Source organism: Ooceraea biroi, chromosome 10 (assembly GCF_003672135.1).
Source record: "Ooceraea biroi isolate clonal line C1 chromosome 10, Obir_v5.4, whole genome shotgun sequence".
NCBI classification, from domain to species: Eukaryota; Metazoa; Arthropoda; class Insecta; order Hymenoptera; family Formicidae; genus Ooceraea; species Ooceraea biroi.
In genome coordinates, this window is record NC_039515.1 from 3,904,655 (window position 1) to 3,928,990 (window position 24,336).

General features: G+C 44.9%; 1 protein-coding gene across 1 annotated transcript in view; it reads left to right on the forward strand.

Moving 5' to 3' along the window:
- LOC105278470 overlaps positions 1–24,336 on the forward strand; it is a 97,768-nt gene that overhangs the window by 19,484 nt on the left and 53,948 nt on the right. The window contains exons 2-37 of the mRNA XM_026972855.1: positions 3,697–3,752; positions 4,015–4,210; positions 6,347–6,451; positions 6,658–6,774; positions 6,849–7,096; positions 7,515–7,764; positions 9,113–9,246; positions 9,773–10,010; positions 10,177–10,299; positions 10,416–10,550; positions 10,665–10,898; positions 11,055–11,570; positions 11,800–11,985; positions 12,158–12,409; positions 12,714–13,145; positions 13,366–13,659; positions 14,318–14,566; positions 14,724–16,481; positions 16,604–16,792; positions 17,237–17,618; positions 17,728–18,143; positions 18,265–18,415; positions 18,531–18,783; positions 18,894–19,158; positions 19,276–19,472; positions 19,588–19,854; positions 19,927–20,182; positions 20,298–20,492; positions 20,727–20,909; positions 20,985–21,629; positions 21,776–21,977; positions 22,054–22,229; positions 22,326–22,594; positions 22,674–23,076; positions 23,152–23,391; positions 23,689–23,826. Of these exons, the coding sequence (XP_026828656.1) occupies positions 3,697–3,752; positions 4,015–4,210; positions 6,347–6,451; positions 6,658–6,774; positions 6,849–7,096; positions 7,515–7,764; positions 9,113–9,246; positions 9,773–10,010; positions 10,177–10,299; positions 10,416–10,550; positions 10,665–10,898; positions 11,055–11,570; positions 11,800–11,985; positions 12,158–12,409; positions 12,714–13,145; positions 13,366–13,659; positions 14,318–14,566; positions 14,724–16,481; positions 16,604–16,792; positions 17,237–17,618; positions 17,728–18,143; positions 18,265–18,415; positions 18,531–18,783; positions 18,894–19,158; positions 19,276–19,472; positions 19,588–19,854; positions 19,927–20,182; positions 20,298–20,492; positions 20,727–20,909; positions 20,985–21,629; positions 21,776–21,977; positions 22,054–22,229; positions 22,326–22,594; positions 22,674–23,076; positions 23,152–23,391; positions 23,689–23,826 (10,350 nt within the window). The remainder of the gene's footprint in view (positions 1–3,696; positions 3,753–4,014; positions 4,211–6,346; positions 6,452–6,657; positions 6,775–6,848; positions 7,097–7,514; positions 7,765–9,112; positions 9,247–9,772; positions 10,011–10,176; positions 10,300–10,415; positions 10,551–10,664; positions 10,899–11,054; positions 11,571–11,799; positions 11,986–12,157; positions 12,410–12,713; positions 13,146–13,365; positions 13,660–14,317; positions 14,567–14,723; positions 16,482–16,603; positions 16,793–17,236; positions 17,619–17,727; positions 18,144–18,264; positions 18,416–18,530; positions 18,784–18,893; positions 19,159–19,275; positions 19,473–19,587; positions 19,855–19,926; positions 20,183–20,297; positions 20,493–20,726; positions 20,910–20,984; positions 21,630–21,775; positions 21,978–22,053; positions 22,230–22,325; positions 22,595–22,673; positions 23,077–23,151; positions 23,392–23,688; positions 23,827–24,336) is intronic.

The window sequence follows — 24,336 nt, forward strand, 5'->3', positions numbered from 1 at the left end:
CGCGATCTATACGTAAAAACTAAGAAGCAGGAAGAAATATTACCGGTAAAAAACATTTATGTTACAATGTTTTCTAATGCTTTTAAATGCTCTGCAAATTTAAATTGGATAGCAAAATTTAAATAAAAATTAGATTTAAATGAAATCGTTAGTACAGCAAACGTATAATCGTCTTTTCCAATCAATGGCTCGGCGAGTTCTATGTGTGCATTATCCGAGGCATTACGCAAGTGCGTAAAGAGGCTCGTGCGTGAAATCAGCGGCGCACGTAGGAAGACTTAACACATTGGTTATGCAATTAAACTCGTAGACGGTGGGTGCTAAACATGCAAATTCGCTCGCAGGCGACATTACGCAGCCATGAACGTCTATCGTTAAGAAATAAATAGGCGTCACCACTAATTCAGGACGTCGCGCGTGTTAAAACAAAAGGCCGATCGGCACAGCTGAAAATCATTTGTTTACAATGATATAATTACCAAGGCTGCACGAGTGCGATCAAAGTCTTGGTTCTCAACATTCCTTCCTCTCGAGTCTCTCAATTTGGCTTGGCCGTTTCGAGGCCAGGCGAGAGAAAGTGCATGAATTTTGATGCCGCCTGTATACTGGGTTAATGATTCCGTCGAACAATGCCAAGTGGTACCGCGGGTGTCGTTTCCAAATAATGTCGCCCGCGGAACCGACTCAGTCGGAACAGCACTCCGACGAACAACATTATTTCCGCGTGCAATTGACGTATCGGAGCCTCGAACGCGGCTCCTCCTCCTCCCTCTTTGAGCTCCGCTCGCGCGCTCGCGCGCGTGGGATGTGCCCCTTGGCGAACGCACACGCAGAAGAAGATAATTTCTACCTCCGCCGCGGGATGTTCTCTAGAACACATGTAGACACTTCTTCATGTAGACACATAGACACTTTCACGGTGCCCGGCCGCCGTTCCTGACCTGCAAGCTTCCATAAACCGAGAACGTCGTGGGCGAGGCGGGCCGATAATCAAGAAGAAATCCATGAGCCGATGACTCGCGCTCCGGAGTCGTTATTGACCTGGAATATCTATTTCGAGTCGAGCTGACTCGATTAAATTGCCGCTCGCTGCTATTATCCGGATTTTAGCGACGGATGACATCAGCGATGCGAGAACCCGCTAATAATTGGCGTAACGGAAGAACGCGAAAAGCGACGAAATGATTTCTTGATCTTTCAGACCTTGTCGATCTGGCTTGTCTTGATGGCAAGGCCGCGCCATCGTTCTTATCGTGTAGGTGTCCCATATGAGAACACGCGATGCAATCTACATCGCGCGTAGACGCGTGTAGATGTCAGCTACTATGATGCAAAATTGAAGCGCTCACTCGCGTGGACTGGATTACGGACGACGACAGTCTGCTGATTGACCAATTGAGAGATTGCGTCGCGCAGATATGCTAAAGAGGCATCGACAAAAATCGATGTATCTGTGTCAATCCCTCGCGGCGGAGAGCTCGATGCCGGCCAAGAACGATCGCCACGCAATTTCGCGTTTTCACTTGCACGCGCTGCAGCGTGCATGTGGGATAAAGAAATTCGCGAGATATTTTTTTTATTAACGGTGGATTTTTGTCTCAAGTTTTTGTAAGACACAAGAAGATGAAAATTTATATCAAATATATATGTATTATTTTTATGACTTTATAATTATACGTATTAAATGCGTGTTTGAATGTGCTATTATTCCCATTAAAAATTATGATGTTACTATTAAATTGTTACATGATTTTATAAAATAGATAAATATTTCTAAAAGAGAGAGAGGCACTATAGAAGAAATTAATTTTGTAGAGATTGGCAAGAGAATAGAATACTCCATGTAAACGTGCATCCGCGAGTCGTTACACAATCCCCTTACCTTTGTAACAACAACAATTGAAATACCTCTAAAACCACAGAATGTGCGCCTGAGCTGCGACAAATGAGGCATCACGTCAAACGGTATTTCATTCCAAGAATCGCAGCACAATTGCAAAATATGCAATCCACTTAACACATTCACGTGAGTTTTCCGAGTAAATGTATGAATTTAATATTCTCTAATATTAAACCTCGCAAAGTTGTAATACCTTTCCAATCTAAATATATCCGATGATCTTGACCATGGAATTGCGGAAGTCGGGTCGGGTCCAAAAATATGTATGCGCGCAGTGGGGTAGCTGGCTTCCGTGACAAAATTAAAATAAGGGAGCCATGGTGGGTTCCCGGCGTTGGTCGGCTCGCAGCTGCGAGTTTATACGTCTTGTCGAGTTAGGGGTACGGCGCGGAGGGGCGACTCCGCGGCGACGACGCGGCAAGGTAGGGTTGGGGGGCCAGGAGGGCTACAGGTGCATCGCACTCGTACGCCCTCCTTTATTACGTTCCTCCGCGTCTTCTTTCCTCTCTTATCCCGACCCAGTCGGGCCTTCTCGCACTTTCCGCTTCTCTTCCTCCTCTTCATCCTTGGCGAACGCGCACGTCCTTCCTTCCCTCCTCCCCCTCGGTCTGCTCCGATCCTCCCTGGCGTTCCCGGGCCCCGCCGCGTGCAGTCGTTAACATTTCACCGCGCCAGGTTGATCGCCGTGGCTGTAACTTATTGTGCTATTCGTTGCACGCGCGCGCGTTACCGCGTTTGTCTGCGTTTCGACGGCTGCAACCTGCGGTGCCTGCGGACCTGGAACGAAGGCACTCTCTACGCGCGTCTACGAGATGCGTACGGATGTACCATCCCGCGAAAATTGCATTTACAGTTTGACGCCCGTCCGAGAAATTGCGGCAGGCGGATACCGATAAACCGGGAACGGTTACCGCGGCGTTGCCTGAGAATTTCGACGATTTCCGCGTTTTCTGGAACGTCGGAGGACACCGGGTGGCCGCCATCGCGCCGCGCGATTTTCCCACAATGTCGGATCCGAGGCGTTACGGATTCCACAGATGTACGAGGCATACTTGAGAGTTGTATAGAGACTCAATGCGCAAATTATATATATTAAATATATGAAATTAAATAATTGATTAAATCACATTTATGAATCTTAATATTCGACAAATATTCTTGATATTTAAGACTAGGAGAGCTGAAAATTTTAGTAAGTTTTTTGTGTCCTTCGAACGATAAAGCCCGCGTTCTGCATCGCGTGGCCCACATGCTCGGGGTTGATGGATCAAGCGACTTCCCCAACGCACATTCGTGAATTAGCAACACGTTGAACTGGAGTGACGGCTCGTTCGTCGAACAGGTGTTCGACCGGTGTTGGTTTACCCGTTTCGGCTGAAAAACAGTTGCGGTTTTGCGTTCACGCTTAATTTTCCGACGATTTTCTCCGGCCGTGAGACGATTTCCTCGTGCCGTGACATGTCGAGTGCTCTCCCTCCCATTTCTCCTCTCATTCCCGGATGTGGCGCGAAAAGTCGTTTCCTGGGCGTCCTGCAGAACGGTGGTTTTTACGAAACCACTTGTGAATTCGCGATGATGCAATTGCCACGGGTGATTCCCGCGTGAAGTCATCGGGCCGTTTTACGCGCGTGTTTAAGAATTTATTTAAATTGTTTTCTTAACGCACGAAGGATGACAAGTGTGTGCACTGTACATTCGGTCATCGTTAAAAATTGTCGCGCGCCGTCAATAAATTAATTTTGCGTGCGTGGCTGTACAATATGACTAATCCCGCTGCGATTTGATTTGTTTTACAGCAAAGATGAAACATCTTTGGCCGTTGCTGGCGTGGATACTTCTATCTTCGTATCCGGTGAGTGTCTAAAAGTGTCGATTTTTTCAAAGAGATCATTTGCTTATCTTGATTTAATGCAATAGTCTTTTAATCAAAATTGCAATCATGATGATTGATATCATTGATTACCTGAAAAATTTCATTTCAAATTGAATAATAACGCATAGCCATGTTAGTCATTTGAAGAATAATTTTAGGTGCAATTACAATCATGATGTTTCCGTAGAAACAAAATATATCTGGAGTATCCAATTCAAATTTATCCTTTTCAAATTTTCAGGCCGAATCTCGTAACGGACTCGGCTACGGATTGAGGCGAGAAGTATTCTTCCTGAACCTCGAGGATGGGTACTTCGGCTGCCAGGTCAACGAGTCGACGGACATTCTGCAGTTGCTCGAGCTCTCGAAGCTCTGCGATCATCGCGTCGACTGCTACCAGGGCACGGACGAACAGCGCGAGAAGCTGAAGTGCACGGGTATGTCATCATTAAAGAGTAAAGGAAGCCGCGTTTCCTCGAGATCGACTTTGTACTTCAATTCTTGGGATCTGGGTTCATCGGAATGACTTCCTCTGTGAATCAGAAGACACCCTAGGGAGGAGGAGGAATATTCCTCGGTGCGGATCGCGTGACGCGATGCACTACCGGCGACATTTCCGTCGCTTCTTCATTTCACGTCCGTCATTTCATTCCTGATGTCATTACCGCGGCTAGATAATTCCCATCACGTTGTACGAACCGCGCGGAGACATAGAACGCCGACGCGACGCTGCAGCGCGTTGCATCTCGTCGCGTCAATTAAAGGGGGGAATCCCTTCTCGCGTCATTATATCACGTTGTACCGAGTCACGCCCACGTCGTAATTAACCATGCTGCTTTATTCTTATTTTCCACGCGGGCGTTAGCGCGCCCTGATGGAAGCGTAATTGACGTGCCGCGTCGACGAGTTCGCGTCGATGAGCGGTTCGTGTTACTTGGGTCTACCGAAGTCGGTTCTCTCCCGCTTCGATAGCTCGTGAGAAAAACTTCGATGTTCGACCGCTGATTAATCCGACCTGAGAAAATTGCACGATTAGCCGATGGCTCACAGTACCGTCGCAATTTATCCGCGCCTTTTTCTCGGATAATTTTACTTAATGATCAAAAATGACCCGTGCCTCGAGCAGGATGTTCCTGTATAGATGAGTACATCTCCTAATATTGTTCGGGTGAAATCATCAATTGATTATCTGCGTAAATAGAATCCATTATTTCTCTACATTTCTTCAAGGATGCATCAAGATCCCTACATTGTTCTCTCCTTAAAATATTAATATACAGGGTGAGGCACCTAAAACAGGCCACCTGAATATCTCGGCTGTTATTGGTGATAGAAAAAAATGTGTCAGACCAAACTTGCATGGTTTCGAGGGACACATAATTTGTTCTAAATAGTTTTTTATTAGGTGGACGCGTAGAGGTCATATGAAGGTCACCTTCGTTTTTTTAAATGGTATGATATGTTTTTTTACGTACCATCTGTAGAGCGTTTGAAGATGCGCACATTGATCTACGGGTTAAAATCATTCAAGGTCACTGAAGGCCAACTGCAAGGGAAAATAATTTACTTTATATTGCCTAGAGTTCTCTGCTATTAAAAATACTGTAAACTCAGAAATGAAAAAGTTCTAGCCGTTAGAACTTTTTTCTTTTCCGAGAAGTTCTGAGTTGATAATATCATTATTTTTTATATTGCCTAGAGTTCCCTGCTATTGAAAATACCGTAAATTCAGAAATGAAAAAGTTCTAGCCCTTAGAAATTTTTTCTTTTCCGAGAAGTTCTGAGTTGATGATATCATTATTTTTTATATTGCCTAGAGTTCTTTGCTATTAAAGATACTGTAAACTCAGAAATGAAAAAGTTCTAGCCCTTAGAAATTTTTTCTTTTTCCGCGAAGTTCTGAGTTGTTGTTATAATTATTTTTTATATTGCCTAGAGTTCCCTGCTATTGAAAATACCGTAAATTCAGAAATGAAAAAGTTCTAGCCCTTAGAAATTTTTTCTTTTCCGAGAAGTTCTGAGTTGATTATATCATTATTTTTTATATTGCCTAGAGTTCTCTGCTATTGAAAATACTGTAAATTCAGAAATGAAAAAGTTCTAGCACTTAGAAATTTTAGTCTTCAGTGACCTTGAATGATTTTGACCCGTAGATCAATGTGCACATCTTCAAACGCTCTACTAGATGGTACGTAAAAAAACATATCATACCATTTAAAAAAACGAAGGTGACCTTCATATGACCTCTACGCGTCCACCTAATAAAAAACTATTTAGAACAAATTATGTGTCCCTCGAAACCATGCAAGTTTGGTCTGACACATTTTTTTCTATCACCAATAACAGCCGAGATATTCAGGTGGCCTGTTTCAGGTGCCTCACCCTGTATATATTATCAGCATTGTCCTCTTGTTTGTTGGAATGTTGACATGGTACATCGTGAAAGCGTAAATTTATAAATTTGTCGATTGCGTTATAGTAACACAGACATTTTACTTTATTTTAGCATATATGAAAAATATATATTTTTCTCGCGCAAGATCTAATAATGAATTTATTAAACATATTCGCAGACGATTGTACAAAAGAAGACGGCACCAAATGTCAAAACGGTGTCTGTCTGCATTCGGTCTGTCACTGTAACGACGGCTTCGGAGGATGCAATTGTCAAGTTCCAGGTTTGTGTAACCGCTATTTTATTTTAAATTATTACCTACACAAGAAGCACAATCATTGAAATTCTATTAAATCAATTAATGTACTCTGTAATATGCAACCATTTGGATCAGTCTGACGCAAGTATACATTGTGCAACAATTTCAATTTACTTCACAATACCTTCTTTTTTTAATGATGTAATAATTAACCGCTAAATAAATTGCAGACGAGAACGAGTGTAAATATCGGCCCTGTGATATATTTGCCCATTGTACAAATACGCTCGGCAGCTTTCAATGTTCCTGTTTTCCTGGCTACCGCGGCAACGGCTTCCATTGCGAGGGTAATTAAACTACCACTTGTCGCTCTGCCGTTGTACATGCACTTGTCTCGTTACTTATAAAATTGCATCTGCAGACATCAACGAATGCGACGATCCAGCGCTCTCCGGGCGTTGCGTCGAAAATGCCGAGTGTTGCAATTTACCTTCGAACTTCCTGTGCAAGTGCAAACCCGGATATATCGGCGACGGTGAGGTGCACTGTGAGGACGTGAACGAGTGCACGATACCAGGTGCATGCGGTGACAATACCGTGTGCCACAACATACCTGGCAATTATACCTGCACGTGTCAACATGGGTTCACGGGAGACCCGTACAACAGTGTGAGTACACGTTGGTGAAAACGGAAACGTGGAGCGATAAGCTAGAACTTTAAGGGGATAATAATGCCTCTGTGAGTCGGAAAATGTACTGGAAAAATTCCTTTGGATATGATATCATGATTCCTATGATATCATGAATTATTTTGAATATTTATTACATCAGATGATTAGCAAATGATAATCAGCGTTTAAACATTATTATAAATTCCTGACGGATGTGAATTAATTATAGAATATATACAGACAAATTCCGATTAAAGATACGCGTGATTAAAAATTCTAAATTATAGTGTAGCAGTAGAAATATGAACGATCAGGATATAAATAATAAATGTTTTTTCAATTTACATTTTATTACAAGATAATTTATACGTTTCATATAGGAAATCAGTTTATAATGATAAATTTGTTTAAACAGTGCTTCGATATTAACGAGTGCGAATTCGAGGGTGCCTGCGGAAGGGGTGCGCTATGCGTGAACTTGCCAGGCGCGCATAAATGCGAATGTCCCGAAGGATACGACGGCAGTCCTGAGGAGGAGTGCAGGGACATCGACGAGTGTCTGAGAAGTCCTTGCGGACGTTCTGCAGTTTGTACGAACGTGCACGGTAGCTTCCGGTGTTCCTGCCCCGATGGAATGAACGGCGATCCCTTAACAGGTTGCCACGGTGAGTACCGAGAATTTCTGATCGTCCTTTTACCTTTTACATTTTATAACGTGTGTATTATATTTGATTACAAATCTTTCCGTATCGCATTCGAAGTAAACTGCATTAATTCAGTTACGAGTGATAAGTAAGGGATGAAATGTCGCGCAACGCGAAGCCAAATCGTGTACATATATTAATCATCATGCTTCGCGTAATGTACATAGCATTGTTCATCACCACTGATACAATAATCGCATAATTGGTGTGCTTTAACAAACGTTTTAACAAAAATTGGTGTTTAAATTTTATTCAAAGTTATTATTAAAATAACGAGAATGTAATTCCATTGGATCCCAGATCGTCAGAATTGTTCTTGTCTGTCGATCAGTGTACAGTATGATCCTACTGACTCGCTTGAACTCACAAGTATCCGTATTCGCGTTTCTCGACGATGTGGGCGCGGTCTCCCCGGAGATCGATCTTAATCGAACAGATCTATTAAAACACTAACCCGTCGCTAATAGATATAAACGAGTGCGAGGGAGGTACGCCCTGCGGAGCGAACTCGGAGTGCGTGAACACCCAGGGTAGCTTCGAGTGTAGATGCCACGCCGGTTATCAGATGGACCCTACGCACGGTTGCATCGACGTGAACGAGTGCGGTGATGCGGGTGCCTGTGCGACGAATGCGAGATGCATCAACGTCCCGGGCTCGTACAAGTGCATCTGCCCGCCGGGCTTCGTCGGCCAAGGACTAACTCTCTGCGAAAGTCAGTCACTGCCAAAGCACAATTAATGCTCACTATCATTGCATGCCACACCCCCCGTCCGCCCCCGATCGCTTGCGATTAATAATTACTCACCTTGCGATTAACCCTGACTGATTAACAGACGTGAACGAATGCGAGCGCAATCCCTGCGGCGAGAATGCCGAGTGCACCGACACGATCGGCAGCTTCGTCTGCAGCTGCAAGGCAGATTACACCGGCGACCCTTTCAAGGAGTGCAGCGGTTAGCTCACTGATAACGTCTTATATCTTGCGATATCTTTCTATCTTTCGTGGAGCCGCTCGTGACTTGAGCTGAATGGGCTCTGGTTCTGTTGGCTCTCTCCCTTTGTTGATACGACTTCAATATAATTTATCACGATTTCTTCTTCAGAACTTCCGCACTTTTATTCTCTATACTAAATTACAAGTTGGATATATCTTTCTCTATGAAATTGTATTTACGATTGTATTTATGTCTATAAAATTGTATTATTAATCATCTTGTACACTTGTAGCAGAAATGGCTGATACTCTGTCGCTTCGCTCTTCTTAACTCATAAGATCTTCATTTTACTATCACGATGCTCTTCTTCTAGACATCGACGAGTGTAGGGCTCTGGAGAATCCTTGTGGCAGAAACGCGATTTGCAAGAACGAGGATCCCGGCTACCAGTGCGTCTGTCCGCCGGGATACAGTGCCAGATCCAGTCCGTCGAATGCATGCGATCAGGTAATATTAAGAATTCAGATAATAATTCAGTTGACCCGTTGCGTCTTGCCGTGAGTCACCTCGCGCATACATACATACAAACAAAACCGACGAGAAGGCGAGAAGTATCTCCGGGCAAACGAAAGTCTCGAAAATAGACCTGTTTCATCCCGAATATCTTAGACCGGTCCGCGGCTCCTTTTTACGCGGAGGTGTCGGATAAAGAGGAACAAACAATACGAAGACGGTATTGTGCGCGAAACAAGACGAACACCAACCGGTTTCGTGGCGTTTACCTCTTTTTCGAAGCGGGACTCTCTCACCCGCGGTTTGTAAAAGCCACGAAACCCACTTGGACGGCTCACATTTGTCATGAACGCGCGCTTCTTATTCGCGTGTCTAGAAAACAGCTCGTGTCAGCTCGACAGCAGAAACCGGTTTCTATATTTTCGAGTACAACACGTCGATGCTTTTCGTACATTCGACGGAAAGAAATGATTATGAATGCGGCGCGAGAGATAAAGCGTCATTCTGGCATTGTTCCCAGACCGACGTGACTACACTCTGCAAATCGAATTTCGATTGCGTCAACAATGCCGAGTGTATCGAAGGCCAGTGCTTCTGCAAGGATGGCTTCAAAGCCTCTGGTGCTGAATGCGTGGATGTGGATGAGTGCCTTACCAACCCCTGCGGATCTGCGTCAATTTGTACGAATACCAGAGGAAGCTATCATTGCGAGTGTGAGTCCGGGTTCGTTGGTACTCCACCCCACATACCCTGCAAAGGTAAAAATAATTGTGTCTGACAACGATATTTAATTTCTGCTGCTTACAATTTATTATACTTAAGTAATTAAGCTTTTAATAATTTTGCAATGTACTTACGCGTTTGATACATGCGTAAGTTATGCAAGAGCATGATTTATCATGCGTAATTGTTATTATTTCAAAGCACCTTGTGATGAAGTAACCTGCGGCGGACATGCTTTCTGCAAGGCCGACGGTCACGAGGCTTACTGCATCTGCGAGGATGGCTGGACCTTCAATCCCAACGATATAGCGGCTGGATGTGTCGGTAAGCGAATGCTTCCTCAATGAATCAAGATATTCGATGATTATCCTCCCGTAAATACAGTACCATTCGTATGCAAATGAGATTTTCAATAAGATTAATATTTTCTTTACTCGCAGACATAAACGAGTGCGACGCGATAAACGGACCTTCCGGAAGATGCGGCAGGAATGCTATTTGCACGAACACACTTGGTGGCTTTACTTGCCAATGTAAACCTGGATATGCCGGCAATGCCTTCAAGCAGTGCATAGGTAAAACCTGATTGAAATAAATTTCACGAATGGATTTTATACAATATTATTAATTTACTTATTATATTAGTATATTTATCTTAATACTTTAAGTATTTTTTAACGTGAATGCAGATATTGACGAGTGCACCAAACATGACGTTTGCGGTCATGGAGCGACGTGTGCCAACACTGAAGGCTCTTACAGTTGCACTTGCCCGGAGGAGACCATTCCGGATCCCGATCCCTACATCAAGTGCGTCGGCATAGTTAGATGCGAAATCGACGATGACTGTCCAGGAAACGCTATTTGCGATCCGCAGAAGAGATGTCTGTGTCCCGAACCCAACGTCGGAAACGATTGTAGACGTAAGCATGACACATCCTCTCAAAAATCGAATGCAATTAAAGGATCAATCGGCCCATAATAAATATCAACAAATTTGTGTGATTTTTACAACAAATATGAAATCTATTTTCGTATAAATAAATATCAGCGAATTTCATAATTTTGTGTTCCATCAGATCCGTGTGAGGACTTGTCCTGCGGACCCAACGCGCACTGCATGCTGCTGAACGACGTGGCGACGTGCCTCTGCAGCAACGGTTACACCGGAAAGCCTGGAGTGAAGAACGGTTGTCGGGACATCGACGAGTGTGCGATCAATCCGTGTCCCCCGGGTGCGATCTGCAACAATGAGCCCGGCTCCTTCTCGTGTCAGTGTCCAAGCGGTATGACGGGCGATCCTTATAGCGGTGGCTGCCAAATATCCAAGACACCCCACGTGTGTGGCCCGAGCTCGCCCTGTCCAGCTGGAGAACAGTGCATCAAGGACGAATTCGTGGGCGACAGCGTGTGCATCTGTCAACGCGGCTACACGCGCGACCACGAGACCGGTAAATGCAGAGACATCAACGAGTGCATGGAGCTGAGAGAGAAACCTGCCTGCGGTGTTAACGCGATTTGCAAGAATCTGCCGGGTAGCTACGAGTGCCAGTGCCCACCGGGCTTCAATGGAAATCCCTTCTCGCTTTGCGAAGGTGAGATCTTGGGTTTAGATTATTATAATAGTTAAGATGTAATACCTAGTTGAAATATTTTCGGAAGAATATAACTAATCTCTTTTGAACGGAAGTAGTTTGCAACAGTTTTGTCGGTGTGGTGTTTGTTCATGATACATATACGCGGCAACTGTTTGTTAAAATACAGTTAGTAGTTGCCATTGTTGATGCAATATCATATGCAAAATCTGCATTGAAAAATTTACAGAATGCAACAGCATCGAGTGTCAATGTCAACCGCCGTACAAGATCGTCAATGGTAAATGCATGTTGGCCGGATGTTCGAAGGGTGAAAAGTGTCCAAGCGGTGCCGAGTGTATAACGATTGCCGGCGGCGTGAGCTATTGCGCCTGTCCCAAGGGTTACACGACCAAATCGGATGGGTCTTGCGAAGGTAAAATGATTTGGTTTAATAAAAATTGACAACAGTTTATTAAATATATCTATAAATCTCGATTCAAATAATAAAAAATCATAAGAAATCTCTTTTGGAGAAATACTTTGGAAGAGAAATGATATTTTTATTTAATATAATCGGTTGATAATGAGTACTAATTTGTGGATAGACATAAATGAGTGCATCGTGGGACACCAAGTCTGTGGTTACGGCGCCGAGTGCATCAATCTACCCGGTTCCCATCAGTGCGTGTGTCCGCATGGATATGGCGGCGATCCGTATAACGGTCTCTGTTCCCCAGCGCAGAAGAGATGCATCAACGACAACGAATGCAAGGCTAACGAGAAGTGCGTGCAGCCGGGCGAGTGCGTGTGTCCACCGCCGTTCTACACGGATCCCTTGGGCGGAAATCTTTGCAAGAGTAAGCGATAAAAATCTCATTCCGTCACGCACGCAACGCGTACGTGACGCATCACTCGCATTCTTATCCAATATAATATCAAGTAGGCAATTAAATTCGTTCAAAATATTTTTACACCCTAAAAAGATAATTAATTTTATTTTTCAAATCGTTATTTATTTTCTTAAAACAGAATGAAAATTTCTTTAATGAGAAAAAATTAATCGCCAATAATAAGTAATAACCGCGCACAATTTCTTCTTCGTGAAACATGTAATATTTCCTGTACTTTTTATATTTCACTGTAAATGTTTCGTTATCTTAGATCCCTGCGATCGCTTCCCGTGCGGTATTAACGCAAAATGCACCCCAAGTGATCCACCGCGGTGCATGTGCGAGGCTGGCTTCGAGGGCGACCCACAGCACGGTTGCGTTGACGTCAATGAATGCGCGAATAATCCTTGCGGTCACGGTGCATATTGCATTAACACGAAGGGCGATCACGTGTGCGAGTGCCCGAAAGGTATGGTTGGAGATCCTTACGGTGTCGGCTGCACGGGAGTTCCGACCGGCAAAAGTGAGTGCTCGTCGAACGACGATTGCGAGAATTACTTAGCGTGCGTCCAAGGAAGTTGCGTCAACCCTTGCGACAACATACCCTGCGGTCCGAATGCGTACTGCGAGCCGGACAAACACGCGGCATGGTGCAGATGCGTGATAGGGTTCACGGAGGGCAAAAACAACGAATGCGTCTCACGTGAGTGAAATTTACTCTTGTGTCATCTGGATAATCGCGCGATAACGAAATTGAGTTTCGTGCAAAATAATTAATTTAAAATTCGTCTAATAAAAAATTTGATAATTATTTATAATATAATTTCAGTTCTTACGTATTTTCGTCAGTATGTCATCAATTTATCATATGACTGCGACTTGATCGTGTTACACGTGTGACATGAGACTTTGTTCTGATGCAGAATGCGACGGCTTCGTCTGTGGCACTGGGGCGCAATGTATCGTCAGTTATGATGGACCGACCTGTAAGTGCATTGAAGGTTTCATGGGCAATCCTTTCCCTGGCGGACAGTGCGCTCCGGATGTCTGCTCGCCCGAAATCCCGTGCGCCGAGCCAAGCGTATGCATCAGCGGCCGTTGCAAACGACGATGCGAGGGAGTGGTTTGCGGCATCGGTGCCATGTGCGATCCTTTGACGAATAAATGCGTATGCAATCCATACTTCGTGGGCAACCCGGATCTGCTTTGTATGCCACGTAAGTGTAATACTTCTGAAAGAGAGAAATCAAATCGAAATCATTGTTGCCTCTTTACCGCGACGCTGATTGGTTATCTCGATTCGCGTTGTGCGTATGTTCAGTTTAGATTACCATCGCGCGGCTGTCTTCGCGTGGAGGTTAACAATTTGGTAGTGTGATAATTGTGCATATAATAAATAATAGATATAAGATATTATTATTTGAAAACATTATTAATAATGAAAAATAAAATAGCGCGCGCCTGTGTTATACTGGTAACAATATACATAGCACAGAACTCCTTGGAAAAAGAAAAAATTTTAATGGCTAGAACTTTTTCATTTATTGTTTTAACGAATTTTAAATCATCGAGAACTCTAGGCAATATGCCAAATAACAATATAAATAGCACAGAACTCCTCGGAAAAGAAAAAAATTTTAATGACTAGAACTTTCTCATTTCTAAATTTAAAGGATTTTCAATATCGAGACCTAAAATATTGTGGTAACCTCTTTATTTATTGGGTGATAGAATGAAGGATGTAGAAAGTTCAACAAAGTTTAATGGGTAATCACAGAAAATCGATTTTGTCCGTCCTAGAATTTTACAAAATTCGTATTTTACAATATAATAAATTTCTTTTTCTGGTTAATAATTATTTATTTATCTTTGCAGCCATTCAGCCACCACTATGCGTTCCGCATTGCGGGAAAAACGCGCATTGCGAGTACGGTCTTCAGGAATCAAAATGTATTTGCAATCCGGGAACCAGCGGGAATCCTTATCACGGCTGTGGTATTCAAGAGAAATCCGATTGTTCTACTGCAGTATGCGGGAAGGACGCACACTGCAATGCAGGTCTCAACGCTGTCGAGTGTCTTTGTCCACCTGGCTTCGCTGGCAATCCTTACATCCAATGTTTCGGTCAGTATGACTAATCTGAAATACTGAAATACATCTTTCACGTACTTTTTTTAGCATCGTACGATTAAGCATTTAATTAAATAGTGAAACATACCAATCATTAATTAAAAAAATAATCGGTACAAATATCTTTATATTGTTCCTCTTTCTTTCTTAGACATCAATGAGTGTAACGGAAACGCGTGCGGTAGTAACGCAGTGTGCATCAACACCATCGGAAGCTACGACTGCCGCTGCAAGGACAGCTTCTTCGGCAATCCCTTCGTCGAGTGTCAGCAGGTGCAGGTGGGACCGTGCGCTGATCCGTCGACCTGCATCTGCAGCGACGCCGTGCCTTGTCCCTTCGATTACACATGCGTTGGTCACAAATGCGTGAACCAGTGCAGCAACATCAAGTGTGGACCCAGATCCGTCTGCCAGAACGGTGCGTGCGTGTGCCCTCCGGGTTACAGCGGCAATCCCAACGACCTGCACAAAGGTTGCCACTTGCACGGTCACTGCTCGAACGATCTCGAGTGCGAGCCGCAGGAGATCTGCTTCCAGATCGGCAAGGGAGTTCGCAAGTGCGTGGACGCTTGCAGCAAACTACAGTGCGGACCAAACGCGCTCTGCGTCACACAGAACCACGTATCCGCTTGCTTGTGCATTGATGGCTACCAGGGTAACCCGAGCAACCTGATTGAGGGTTGTCAGCCGTCGAAATCCGTGATACCCGGATGCACGCACGACTCGGACTGCCAGCCGGGCTCCTTCTGCGTCATCCTGGACGGCGGCGTACACGAGTGCGTGGATCCCTGCAGCAAAGTGGTGTGCGGCGCCTATCAGAAGTGCGAGCCCGATATTGTACCCGGTCGCGCGACTTGTAAATGCCAGGACAGCTACGAATGGAATCCGGTGCTGTCGTCCTGCGAGAAGCCATCGGTGCCCGACTGCATAAGTGACAACGACTGCCATTCAAGCGAAGGCTGCAGACCGGACGCGCTCGGCGTGCTGAAGTGCGTGTCGCTCTGCAGCGGCTTCACCTGCACCGCGAACTCACGCTGCGTGACCGAGAATCATCAAGGCCGTTGCGACTGCCTGCCAGGCTACACCGGCAATCCAAACGATCGTCGTGGTTGTCACAGTCCGCGTGAAAACCGCTGTACCACAGACAGCGAGTGCGCGGAGGATCAGACGTGTCGTGGCACCGCGGAGGGTCCACTGGCCTGCCAGCTGGTCTGCGACTTTGTCACGTGCGGTCCAAATGCACTCTGCGTCGTCAACAACCACGTGGCGAACTGCGAGTGCCCGCCCGGATTGTACGCGGGTGATCCGAACGACTCAACATCCGGATGTCAAACAGTGCCTTGCGTCTACAACATCGATTGTCCACCAACGCAGCTCTGCAACCGGCTCACGCATACCTGCTATGACGCCTGCGACGAGAACGCCTGCGGCGTAAACGCGGTCTGCATCGCGGATGATCATAAGTCGATCTGCCAGTGCCCGCCTGGGTTCCGGGCGAACCCGGTGCCCGATGTCGAGTGCGTCGCCGTGGAAGCGTGCCGTTCAGATTCCTGTCACCCGACGGCACTTTGCGTCGCCGGTCCCACAAGCAATCCGGTCTGCCAATGTCCACCGGGTCACGTAGGCGATCCTTACACAACTGGCTGTCAACCGGAAGGCTACTGCTCTGGGCCCAAGGACTGTCCATTGCACTCGGTCTGTCACGAGCATCGCTGCGTGAATCCGTGCGAAAATGCGTGTGGGCCGAACGCGCTCTGCGAGATCGTGAACGGTCGGCCGAGTTGCAAATGCATTCACAGATTCGTACCATCGTCGAAGGGTCCGGAACACGGCTGTGTGCGGGGTACCAGTTACTGCACGGTGGATGCTGACTGCGAGGATAGCGTCTGTCTTGACGGGCAATGCAGAGGTAAAAATATTTGATGTTTCTTAATTAATTAATGATGTATGTGGTAGTTCGTGGTTTCTGCATCGTTTCTGTAACATTAAAGAATGTAATACGATGAAGGGTTTCTTTTTTTGTTATTTTAGCTGTGTGCCGTTCGGTCGCTGATTGCTCAGATGGAGAGAAGTGTATTAATAACAAATGTATGATATCGTGCATCGCGCATTCACAGTGTCTAGTGGATCATGCATGCGTCAGTGGAGGATGCATTCTTGGCTGTCGCAGTAATAAGAATTGCCCGCCTACCGAATCGTGCGTTAACAACAGGTGTCAAGGTACGTCGTAAATTAAATTAAAACACTCAGGAAAACACTGAGCGTGCAAGGATACAAGGGGAAACTATAAGAATTAAAAGTTATGTTGCTAGCTTAAATTTCGCCCTGGAACATTTTCCGAATTTGTTGCTCTCGAAATATCCAAGTTTAGAATTTGTTGCTTGCAAAATAAGGGTAAACAATAGCGGAAAACCTCTCAGCGTACAACGTTACAAGAGTAAACTATAGGAAATTAGTTTTGATTTTTATAATAAATATTTGTTTAAACTTTTTGTTGCGTATAAGTTGGTTTTATTTATGTACTTGGCGTATTGTTTTCCCCTTTGTGAGGTTTTTTTTAGTCTTTATTATTATATGATTTCATCGAAATTATTATTATGCAATTTTTATTTAATGTTTCTCTCAATAATAACCAGAAAATAAAAAAAACTCATACGTTTCCAGATCCCTGCAGTAGAAAAGATGTGTGTGGAGCGAATGCAATCTGCAGTTGCACGAATCACGCAATTACCTGCACGTGTCCCCTGGGTTTCCACGGTAATCCCACCCCAGAACAGGGTTGCGTTCGAATACCAAGTGTCTGTCAAAGTCCGCACGATTGTCCCAGTCAGCACCTATGCGTCTCGGGATTGTGTCAATGCCAGTGTTCCGATCAGAGCAATTGCGCGCAAGGCGAACGTTGCAAGAATGGCATTTGCGTGAAGATATGCTACAGCGATAGTAACTGCCTGCCTGGCGAACTGTGTATTGATGGTACGTGCGAAGCAGGCTGCACTTCTGATGTTGGCTGTAAACGCGACGAAGTGTGCATCAACAACAAATGCAGGTATGCCCGCCTTTTCTTATCTTCCATCTTCAATTTTAATTGAATTCCTCGAAAAAGTCAAAGTGAAAAAGTTATCTTTTAATCAACTACTCGTCTCGTTTTTCCTTAGATGTAGTCACGGATTCATCGCTGGTCCCGACCATTGCCTGGACATCAACGAATGCGAGGATCATCCGTGTCATCCGAGCGCTGATTGTATCAATCTCCACGGATCTTATCGTTGCACGTGTCCTTCGGGCACCGCGGGAGATCCAGTAGGATCGGGATGCGTGCTGCTGCATCAGTGCATCGCGCATCCGGACTGTCCGGACACGCAGGCCTGCATCCAGCACAACTGCTCGGATCCATGCTCCTTCGTGGATTGTGGATTGAACACCATTTGCTCCGTTCTGGATCACACGGCCAGCTGTCAGTGTCAACCCGGTTACATCGGCGATGCATCAGGGTGCTTCAAGGTGGAGTGCCTGTCCAACAGCGACTGTCCGACGGATAAATACTGCAATCAGGAGACCAACAAATGCAGCAGTAAGTTGTTGCGTGATTATAACGTGCTGGTGTCGATAGATACGAATTGTTCTGAAATATGAAACGATAAAGTCCACAAACGTTACGTGGTTCTCTAAATCTTTTGATGTTCCTTTGTCAGGTCCTTGCAATCAAGTGAACTGCGGATACGGTAATTGCGTAGCTGTCGAGCACATCAGCGTATGCAAGTGCTATTCTGGCTTCGTCCTCGTTGGCGATATTTGCACGGACGTTAACGAATGCTTGCAGGATCCTTGCCACTCTTCAGCTGTGTAAGTAAAACTTGCACTTTGAGCTTTGTGATTACGAGAGCTTAAGGGAATAACTCATCAGCATTTTTCTAATGTAATGGAATGTTAAATGAAATGTTACTTAAAAATTATGTAGATGCCAGAACACGGAGGGATCGTTCGCCTGCGTTTGTCCACACGGACTGATAGGGGACCCGTTCAAAACCGGTTGCAAGCAGCCTGGAGACTGTTTCACGGATTCTGACTGTCCGAATTCGGCCGCCTGCATCGACAACAGATGCACAAATCCATGCGACACGCCAGGCATTTGCGGCAGAAACGCGGAATGCCTTGCACGCGACCACGTGCCGATCTGCAGATGTCCTGGACAAACTACAGGAAATCCGGCGGTAAATATTCTTAAAATTGAAATATTTAGAATATTTCTGTAGCAGATGTTCTAACTGCTGATTTATCTCGCTCGATAATATTTATGTTTTAATCTATTTTGCGTCCTTAGACGGAGTGCATTCATCTGGAATGCAACTATCACAGCGACTGTAGTCAATCAGACGCGTGCTTTGATCATAAATGCGTCGATCCTTGCTCTCTCTCGAACGTTTGCGGACACGGAGCCGATTGCTCGTCGCTTAATCACAGCGCGGTTTGCACCTGCCAACCTGGTGGCACAGGTGATCCGAATCTTGGTTGCACTCCCGTTCAGTATTGCAAAAGTGACTCGCAATGCGCGACCGGTTCAGCATGCAACGGAGGCATATGCACAGGTAAATAGTTACGTGATATCGATAAAATCGAAGAAATATATCGATAAAATAGTTATATGAAAATAATGAAAAATTGAATCAAATTATGCGGTTTCTATATATCATCGTAATTTACAGCGCTCTGCGGAAGTACGAGAGACTGCATCGGCGATCAGCTCTGCATCAACGGTCTCTGCCAACCTACCTGCCGAAGTAATTCCAGCTGCCCAGAATATCAATACTGCCATAATAATATATGTGTTCAAGAATTACGTTGTATCTCAGACAATGACTGCTCATACGATGAGAAATGCATCAAAAATAACATCGGACAGGTAATCCTGCGTTCTGTTATGTAAAATACTCCACAATATATAGAAACATCCTCTTGTTAGTCTCATTAGCGATCAGTAAATAATATTTGTTTTTTGTCTTTCTTTCTTTCTCCAGGCGGAATGCCACAGAGCCTGCGACTTGGTACTCTGCGGTCGTAACGCCGAATGTAAGGCTGATAATCATGCCGCAACGTGTTCCTGCAAATCCGGCTTTTTCGGAAATGCCAAAGACGATAAAATTGGCTGCCAATCAATCGAGTGCGAGGTCAATGACGACTGTACCCAAGAAAAGATTTGCGACTTGCATAGATGCAGGATCGCCTGCCTCGCGCATAATCCATGCGGAGTGAACGCTATTTGCACGACGGAAAAACACGTCCAAGTAATTATCATACTTCTCCATTAGTGATCTTTCCGAGAGTGATTTTTATGATAATATTTTTGCTATTTTCAGGTTTGCACATGTCAACCTGGATACACGGGAGAACCCACGCGTGCCTGCGAACTGATAGATTACTGCGCGGATGCACCCTGCGCCCCGGGTGCTCTGTGCGAGAACTCGCGTGGATTCTACAAGTGCCACTGTCAACCCGGCACAGTTGGTGATGCTTATAACAGCGGCTGTCAACCGCCGGTTGAGTGTCTCCAGGATACGGATTGCCCGCTAACTGCGAAATGCGTCAACATTAACAACGTACCAAAATGTTTCGGTATGCTCTCAAATTATATTATTATCTTATAAGCTTATTATATTTATACTTTATTTATATATCGAATTACAAAAGACATTGATTTAAATTTTCTATTTGCTTCTTTCTGTTTCAGATGCGTGTGCGCGTATTCGGTGTGGTCCAAACGCAGAATGCATCGCCAGTAATCATGCCGCGAGTTGCCAGTGTCGTCCCGATTACGAGGGTGATCCTAGTAATCTGAGTGTGGGATGTCGACCAAGACCGGTGGCTTGCTCTTCACACGTTGATTGTGCGGTCAATACTTATTGTTACGAAGGCATCTGTCGACGTGAGTAACAGTTATCGAATTTCAAACTTGTTTCAAAGTAAATTTATTTTCTAGCAGTGTTTAAATAATATCTAATATAACATTCGTTCATTGGCAAGACTAAATTGTTGATGTTCGATTTCACTTTAGGCCGTAACAACACAGCACGTATTCTGATTCTTTATTTGAATCTAAATATAAATTATTCATAATAATTATCAAATAATATTTTTATCACATTTAATAATATTTCAGCATCTTGTCAATCCGACGAGGAATGCAACTTGTCGGACGTTTGCTTGAACGGGCAATGTTTGGATCCGTGCGACGTGAGAGGAGCCTGCGGCATAAATGCTGAATGTAAAGTGAAGAGTCACATTAAACAGTGTAGCTGCCCACCAGGTTTCACCGGTAACTCCGAAGTGGAATGCGTGAGACGTAAGTTGAGCGATTCCTCAACATTCTTCAACAATTTCTAATCAACTCACTAATAAAATTTCTATCACTCTGCAGTGCCAGTGTCCTGTTTAGGAAGCAGAGACTGCATCGATGGCAACACCTGCCGCGAGAACGTTTGCCTGCCGATCTGCACTGTGGACAACGAGTGCGCGTTGAACGAGAAGTGCATTCGTGGCAACTGTCTGCTGACTTGCCGATTGGACAACGACTGTTTCTTGGGCCATATTTGTCTCAACAACATGTGTTCGTTTGGCTGCCGCGCTGATGAAGACTGCAACGCGAACGAGGCTTGCTTGGGCAACAAGTGCTTGAATCCGTGCGAGGCCACGCCGTGCGGACCAAATGCCAAGTGCACGGTCTTCAATCAGCGTGCCACGTGCTCTTGTCCTTCCGGCTTCATACCAAACCCGACGGCGAAGGTGGCGTGTCTGAGGTCACCTGGTCCGATCTGTCAGGCTAATCGAGAATGCGCCGTGGGCACTGCCTGTGTCGCCGGCATCTGCACGCCCGTCTGCTCGACCAATGCGAATTGCTTGAGCAACGAGAGATGCGACAGTTCCGGCATCTGCAAGTCTCTTTGCAGGCGGGATGAGGACTGTAGAAGCGGTGAGATTTGCGAGGGACTAGTGTGCGTCTCCGGTTGTCGAGCAGACATTGAGTGCCAGGACAGTTACGCGTGCGTCAACAACCAGTGCATAGGTGAGAATTTTTATTAATATCTTATGTTCCGTCTGTTTCTAATCTTATCTGAGAAGAGAAATAAATTCAATTTATTCTTGTTTTATTATTTAATCTTCTTGAGACACGAAGCTAATTTATTCCTTTTTTTTTTATTGTTTTTATAGATCCGTGCGCGTTGGCCGGTTCTTGTGGCGTAAATGCCAAGTGTACAACTGTCGCTCATCAGAAGATCTGCACGTGTCCGTCGCCTCTAGTTGGAGATGCTCGTGCTGGATGCAAGCAGGCCTTCCTTCTTTGCTCATCGGAACTCGAGTGTTTGCCAGGACAGACGTGTTACGGCAGATCTTGTTACTCCACGTGTAGAAGGTGAGGCAATTCGCGAGCGAATTTTAAAATTATTGACGTCCCGACACGCGTATACTAACTAATTATATCTTCTTAGCGATGCAAACTGCTTGAGTGACGAACGGTGCGACGGCGGCATCTGCAAGGCAATATGTAACAGCGACGATCACTGTGTCGTCAACCAAATATGCCACAATCGCATGTGCGACATTGGATGCCGCAGCGATAACGCATGTCCAAGCGACGAGTCTTGCATCAACAATCAATGCAGAAGTAAGTGCAATCAGAAAGATGCCTTTGGTCCAACTTATAACTGAGTAACTTTTGATTGATTGACGGTCAATGCATTGATATCTTGACATTCTTCAGGTCCGTGCGAGGGTGGCAAGGCATGCGGAGAGTGCGCCGGTTGTCGCGTGGTCAATCACGTAGCCCAGTGCAGTTGTCCTGCCAACTATTACGGCAACGCGTTGATCAACTGCGCCAAGACCATGATTCCTTGCGACGGTTCGTGTGAGTGCGACGAGATCGGTTTCTGCACCAACAGCTGCCATAGCCAGGACGACTGCTCATGCGGAGAGACTTGTTACAGCGGGAAGTGCCGCATCAAGTGCGATATCAATAACGCGTGTCCAAAGGTGAGGCTTCGGATTTACATTTTTCTTTGGCAACGCAAAATTCGCACGTTCTTTAAATAACAAATTTGAATCTGTGCAGGGCTATGTATGCGACGGAGGTTTGTGCCTGATCGGCTGTCGCACACATTCCGATTGTCCATCGTCGTTGTCGTGCATAAACGGTCAATGCGAGAATCCTTGTTCCGCGCACGGATCACCATGCGGAATAAACGCACTCTGCCGCGTCTCGAACCATCGCGCGGTGTGCTTGTGTCCGGAGGGCTATCAGGGTGAGCCGAGCCAGGAGTGCTATCAATTGGAGTGTCATCATGATGAAGACTGCGAGCCGAACAAGCGTTGCAGCGAGTACGGGGTTTGCACAAATCCGTGCTTGCAACACGGCGTGTGCGGCTTCAACGCGCAATGTCGGGTGATTAACAGACAGGCGCAGTGCTCTTGCCCACCGGGACACTTTGGCAACCCAAAGATCAATTGCAAGAAAGGTAGGCTCGTTATTTATTCGCGTAGAGATCGTACTCTGAACGAAATGATAATTAATATGCTTTAATTGCTTTTAGGCGGAGACGAGTGTCTGCGAAGACCTTGCGGCGTTAACGCTAAATGCCGAGAGACCCTGAACGGTTTCGAGTGCACGTGCGATCCAGGATGCCACGGCGACCCGCATCAGGCGTGCCTCTGTGACGGCGATCTTTGCAAGGATACTCGTTGCGGCGTTAATGCGGCCTGTCGAATTTACAAGAATCAACCACAATGTTACTGCCCACCGAATAATCCATCGGGCGATCCAATGCACGCATGTACGTATTGTTCTTTTTCATATTGACGGATTTAATGAGATAATCAACAGAAGCAATAAAAAGATTGGCTGCTTTTGTGAAAGAAACCATAGAAATTCGAGATTTTTATTGAAATAAATTATCGACAAGTTGTTTTTGAAATATTGCATTTTAATTTTATCATAAATACATGCCATAATTGTGCATGTATTGTAATTATTCAATATATTTTTAAAATATATTTTAAAATTATAGGACAAACAATTAACATTTGTCATTTAGTTCTTCGATATCATCATTAATTATTTGTTTATATAGGTAGCTCAGATAGAGATTTAGGAGACTGTCGGACAAACGGATGTGGACAGAACGCCGAGTGCATTAGGGACGGGGCTATATTTGTCTGTCGATGCCCACCAGGTACAAGCGGTTCGCCAGATATCGAGTGCACGACAGGTAGGAAAATACAGCCTACTAACTTTTTAACCGAGCAGATTGATTAATTTTATGTACAGCATTTGTGACTAGCGAGCAATACTGACAATCACAGGAACATGGTCCGTAGAATAACCATGTATCGTCTAGTAGGACTTGAGTAATACATAGACGTATTTAATCGAGTGAATTCGTTAACATCGAGAGACAGATGTGATTGGAGCAGTATATCGCCACGACACCGGAATATACATATATATATATATATATATATATACATAGTTACCCACAGCAAAGAGAGTACATTATATCTGTACATATATATTATATAAAACATACTGTACATAATTTTGATGAGCGAGAGAGAGAGAACACAGTTCCACACATATCTCACACATAACTTCATATGTAGAATGTTTATTTCAGTATCCAATCTGTCTTGTGAGGATGAAATAATTGAAATAACAATGAGACACTCGTTGCAACTTGTCAGTGCCACTTGAATACAAGGAGGTACACATTTATACAGTC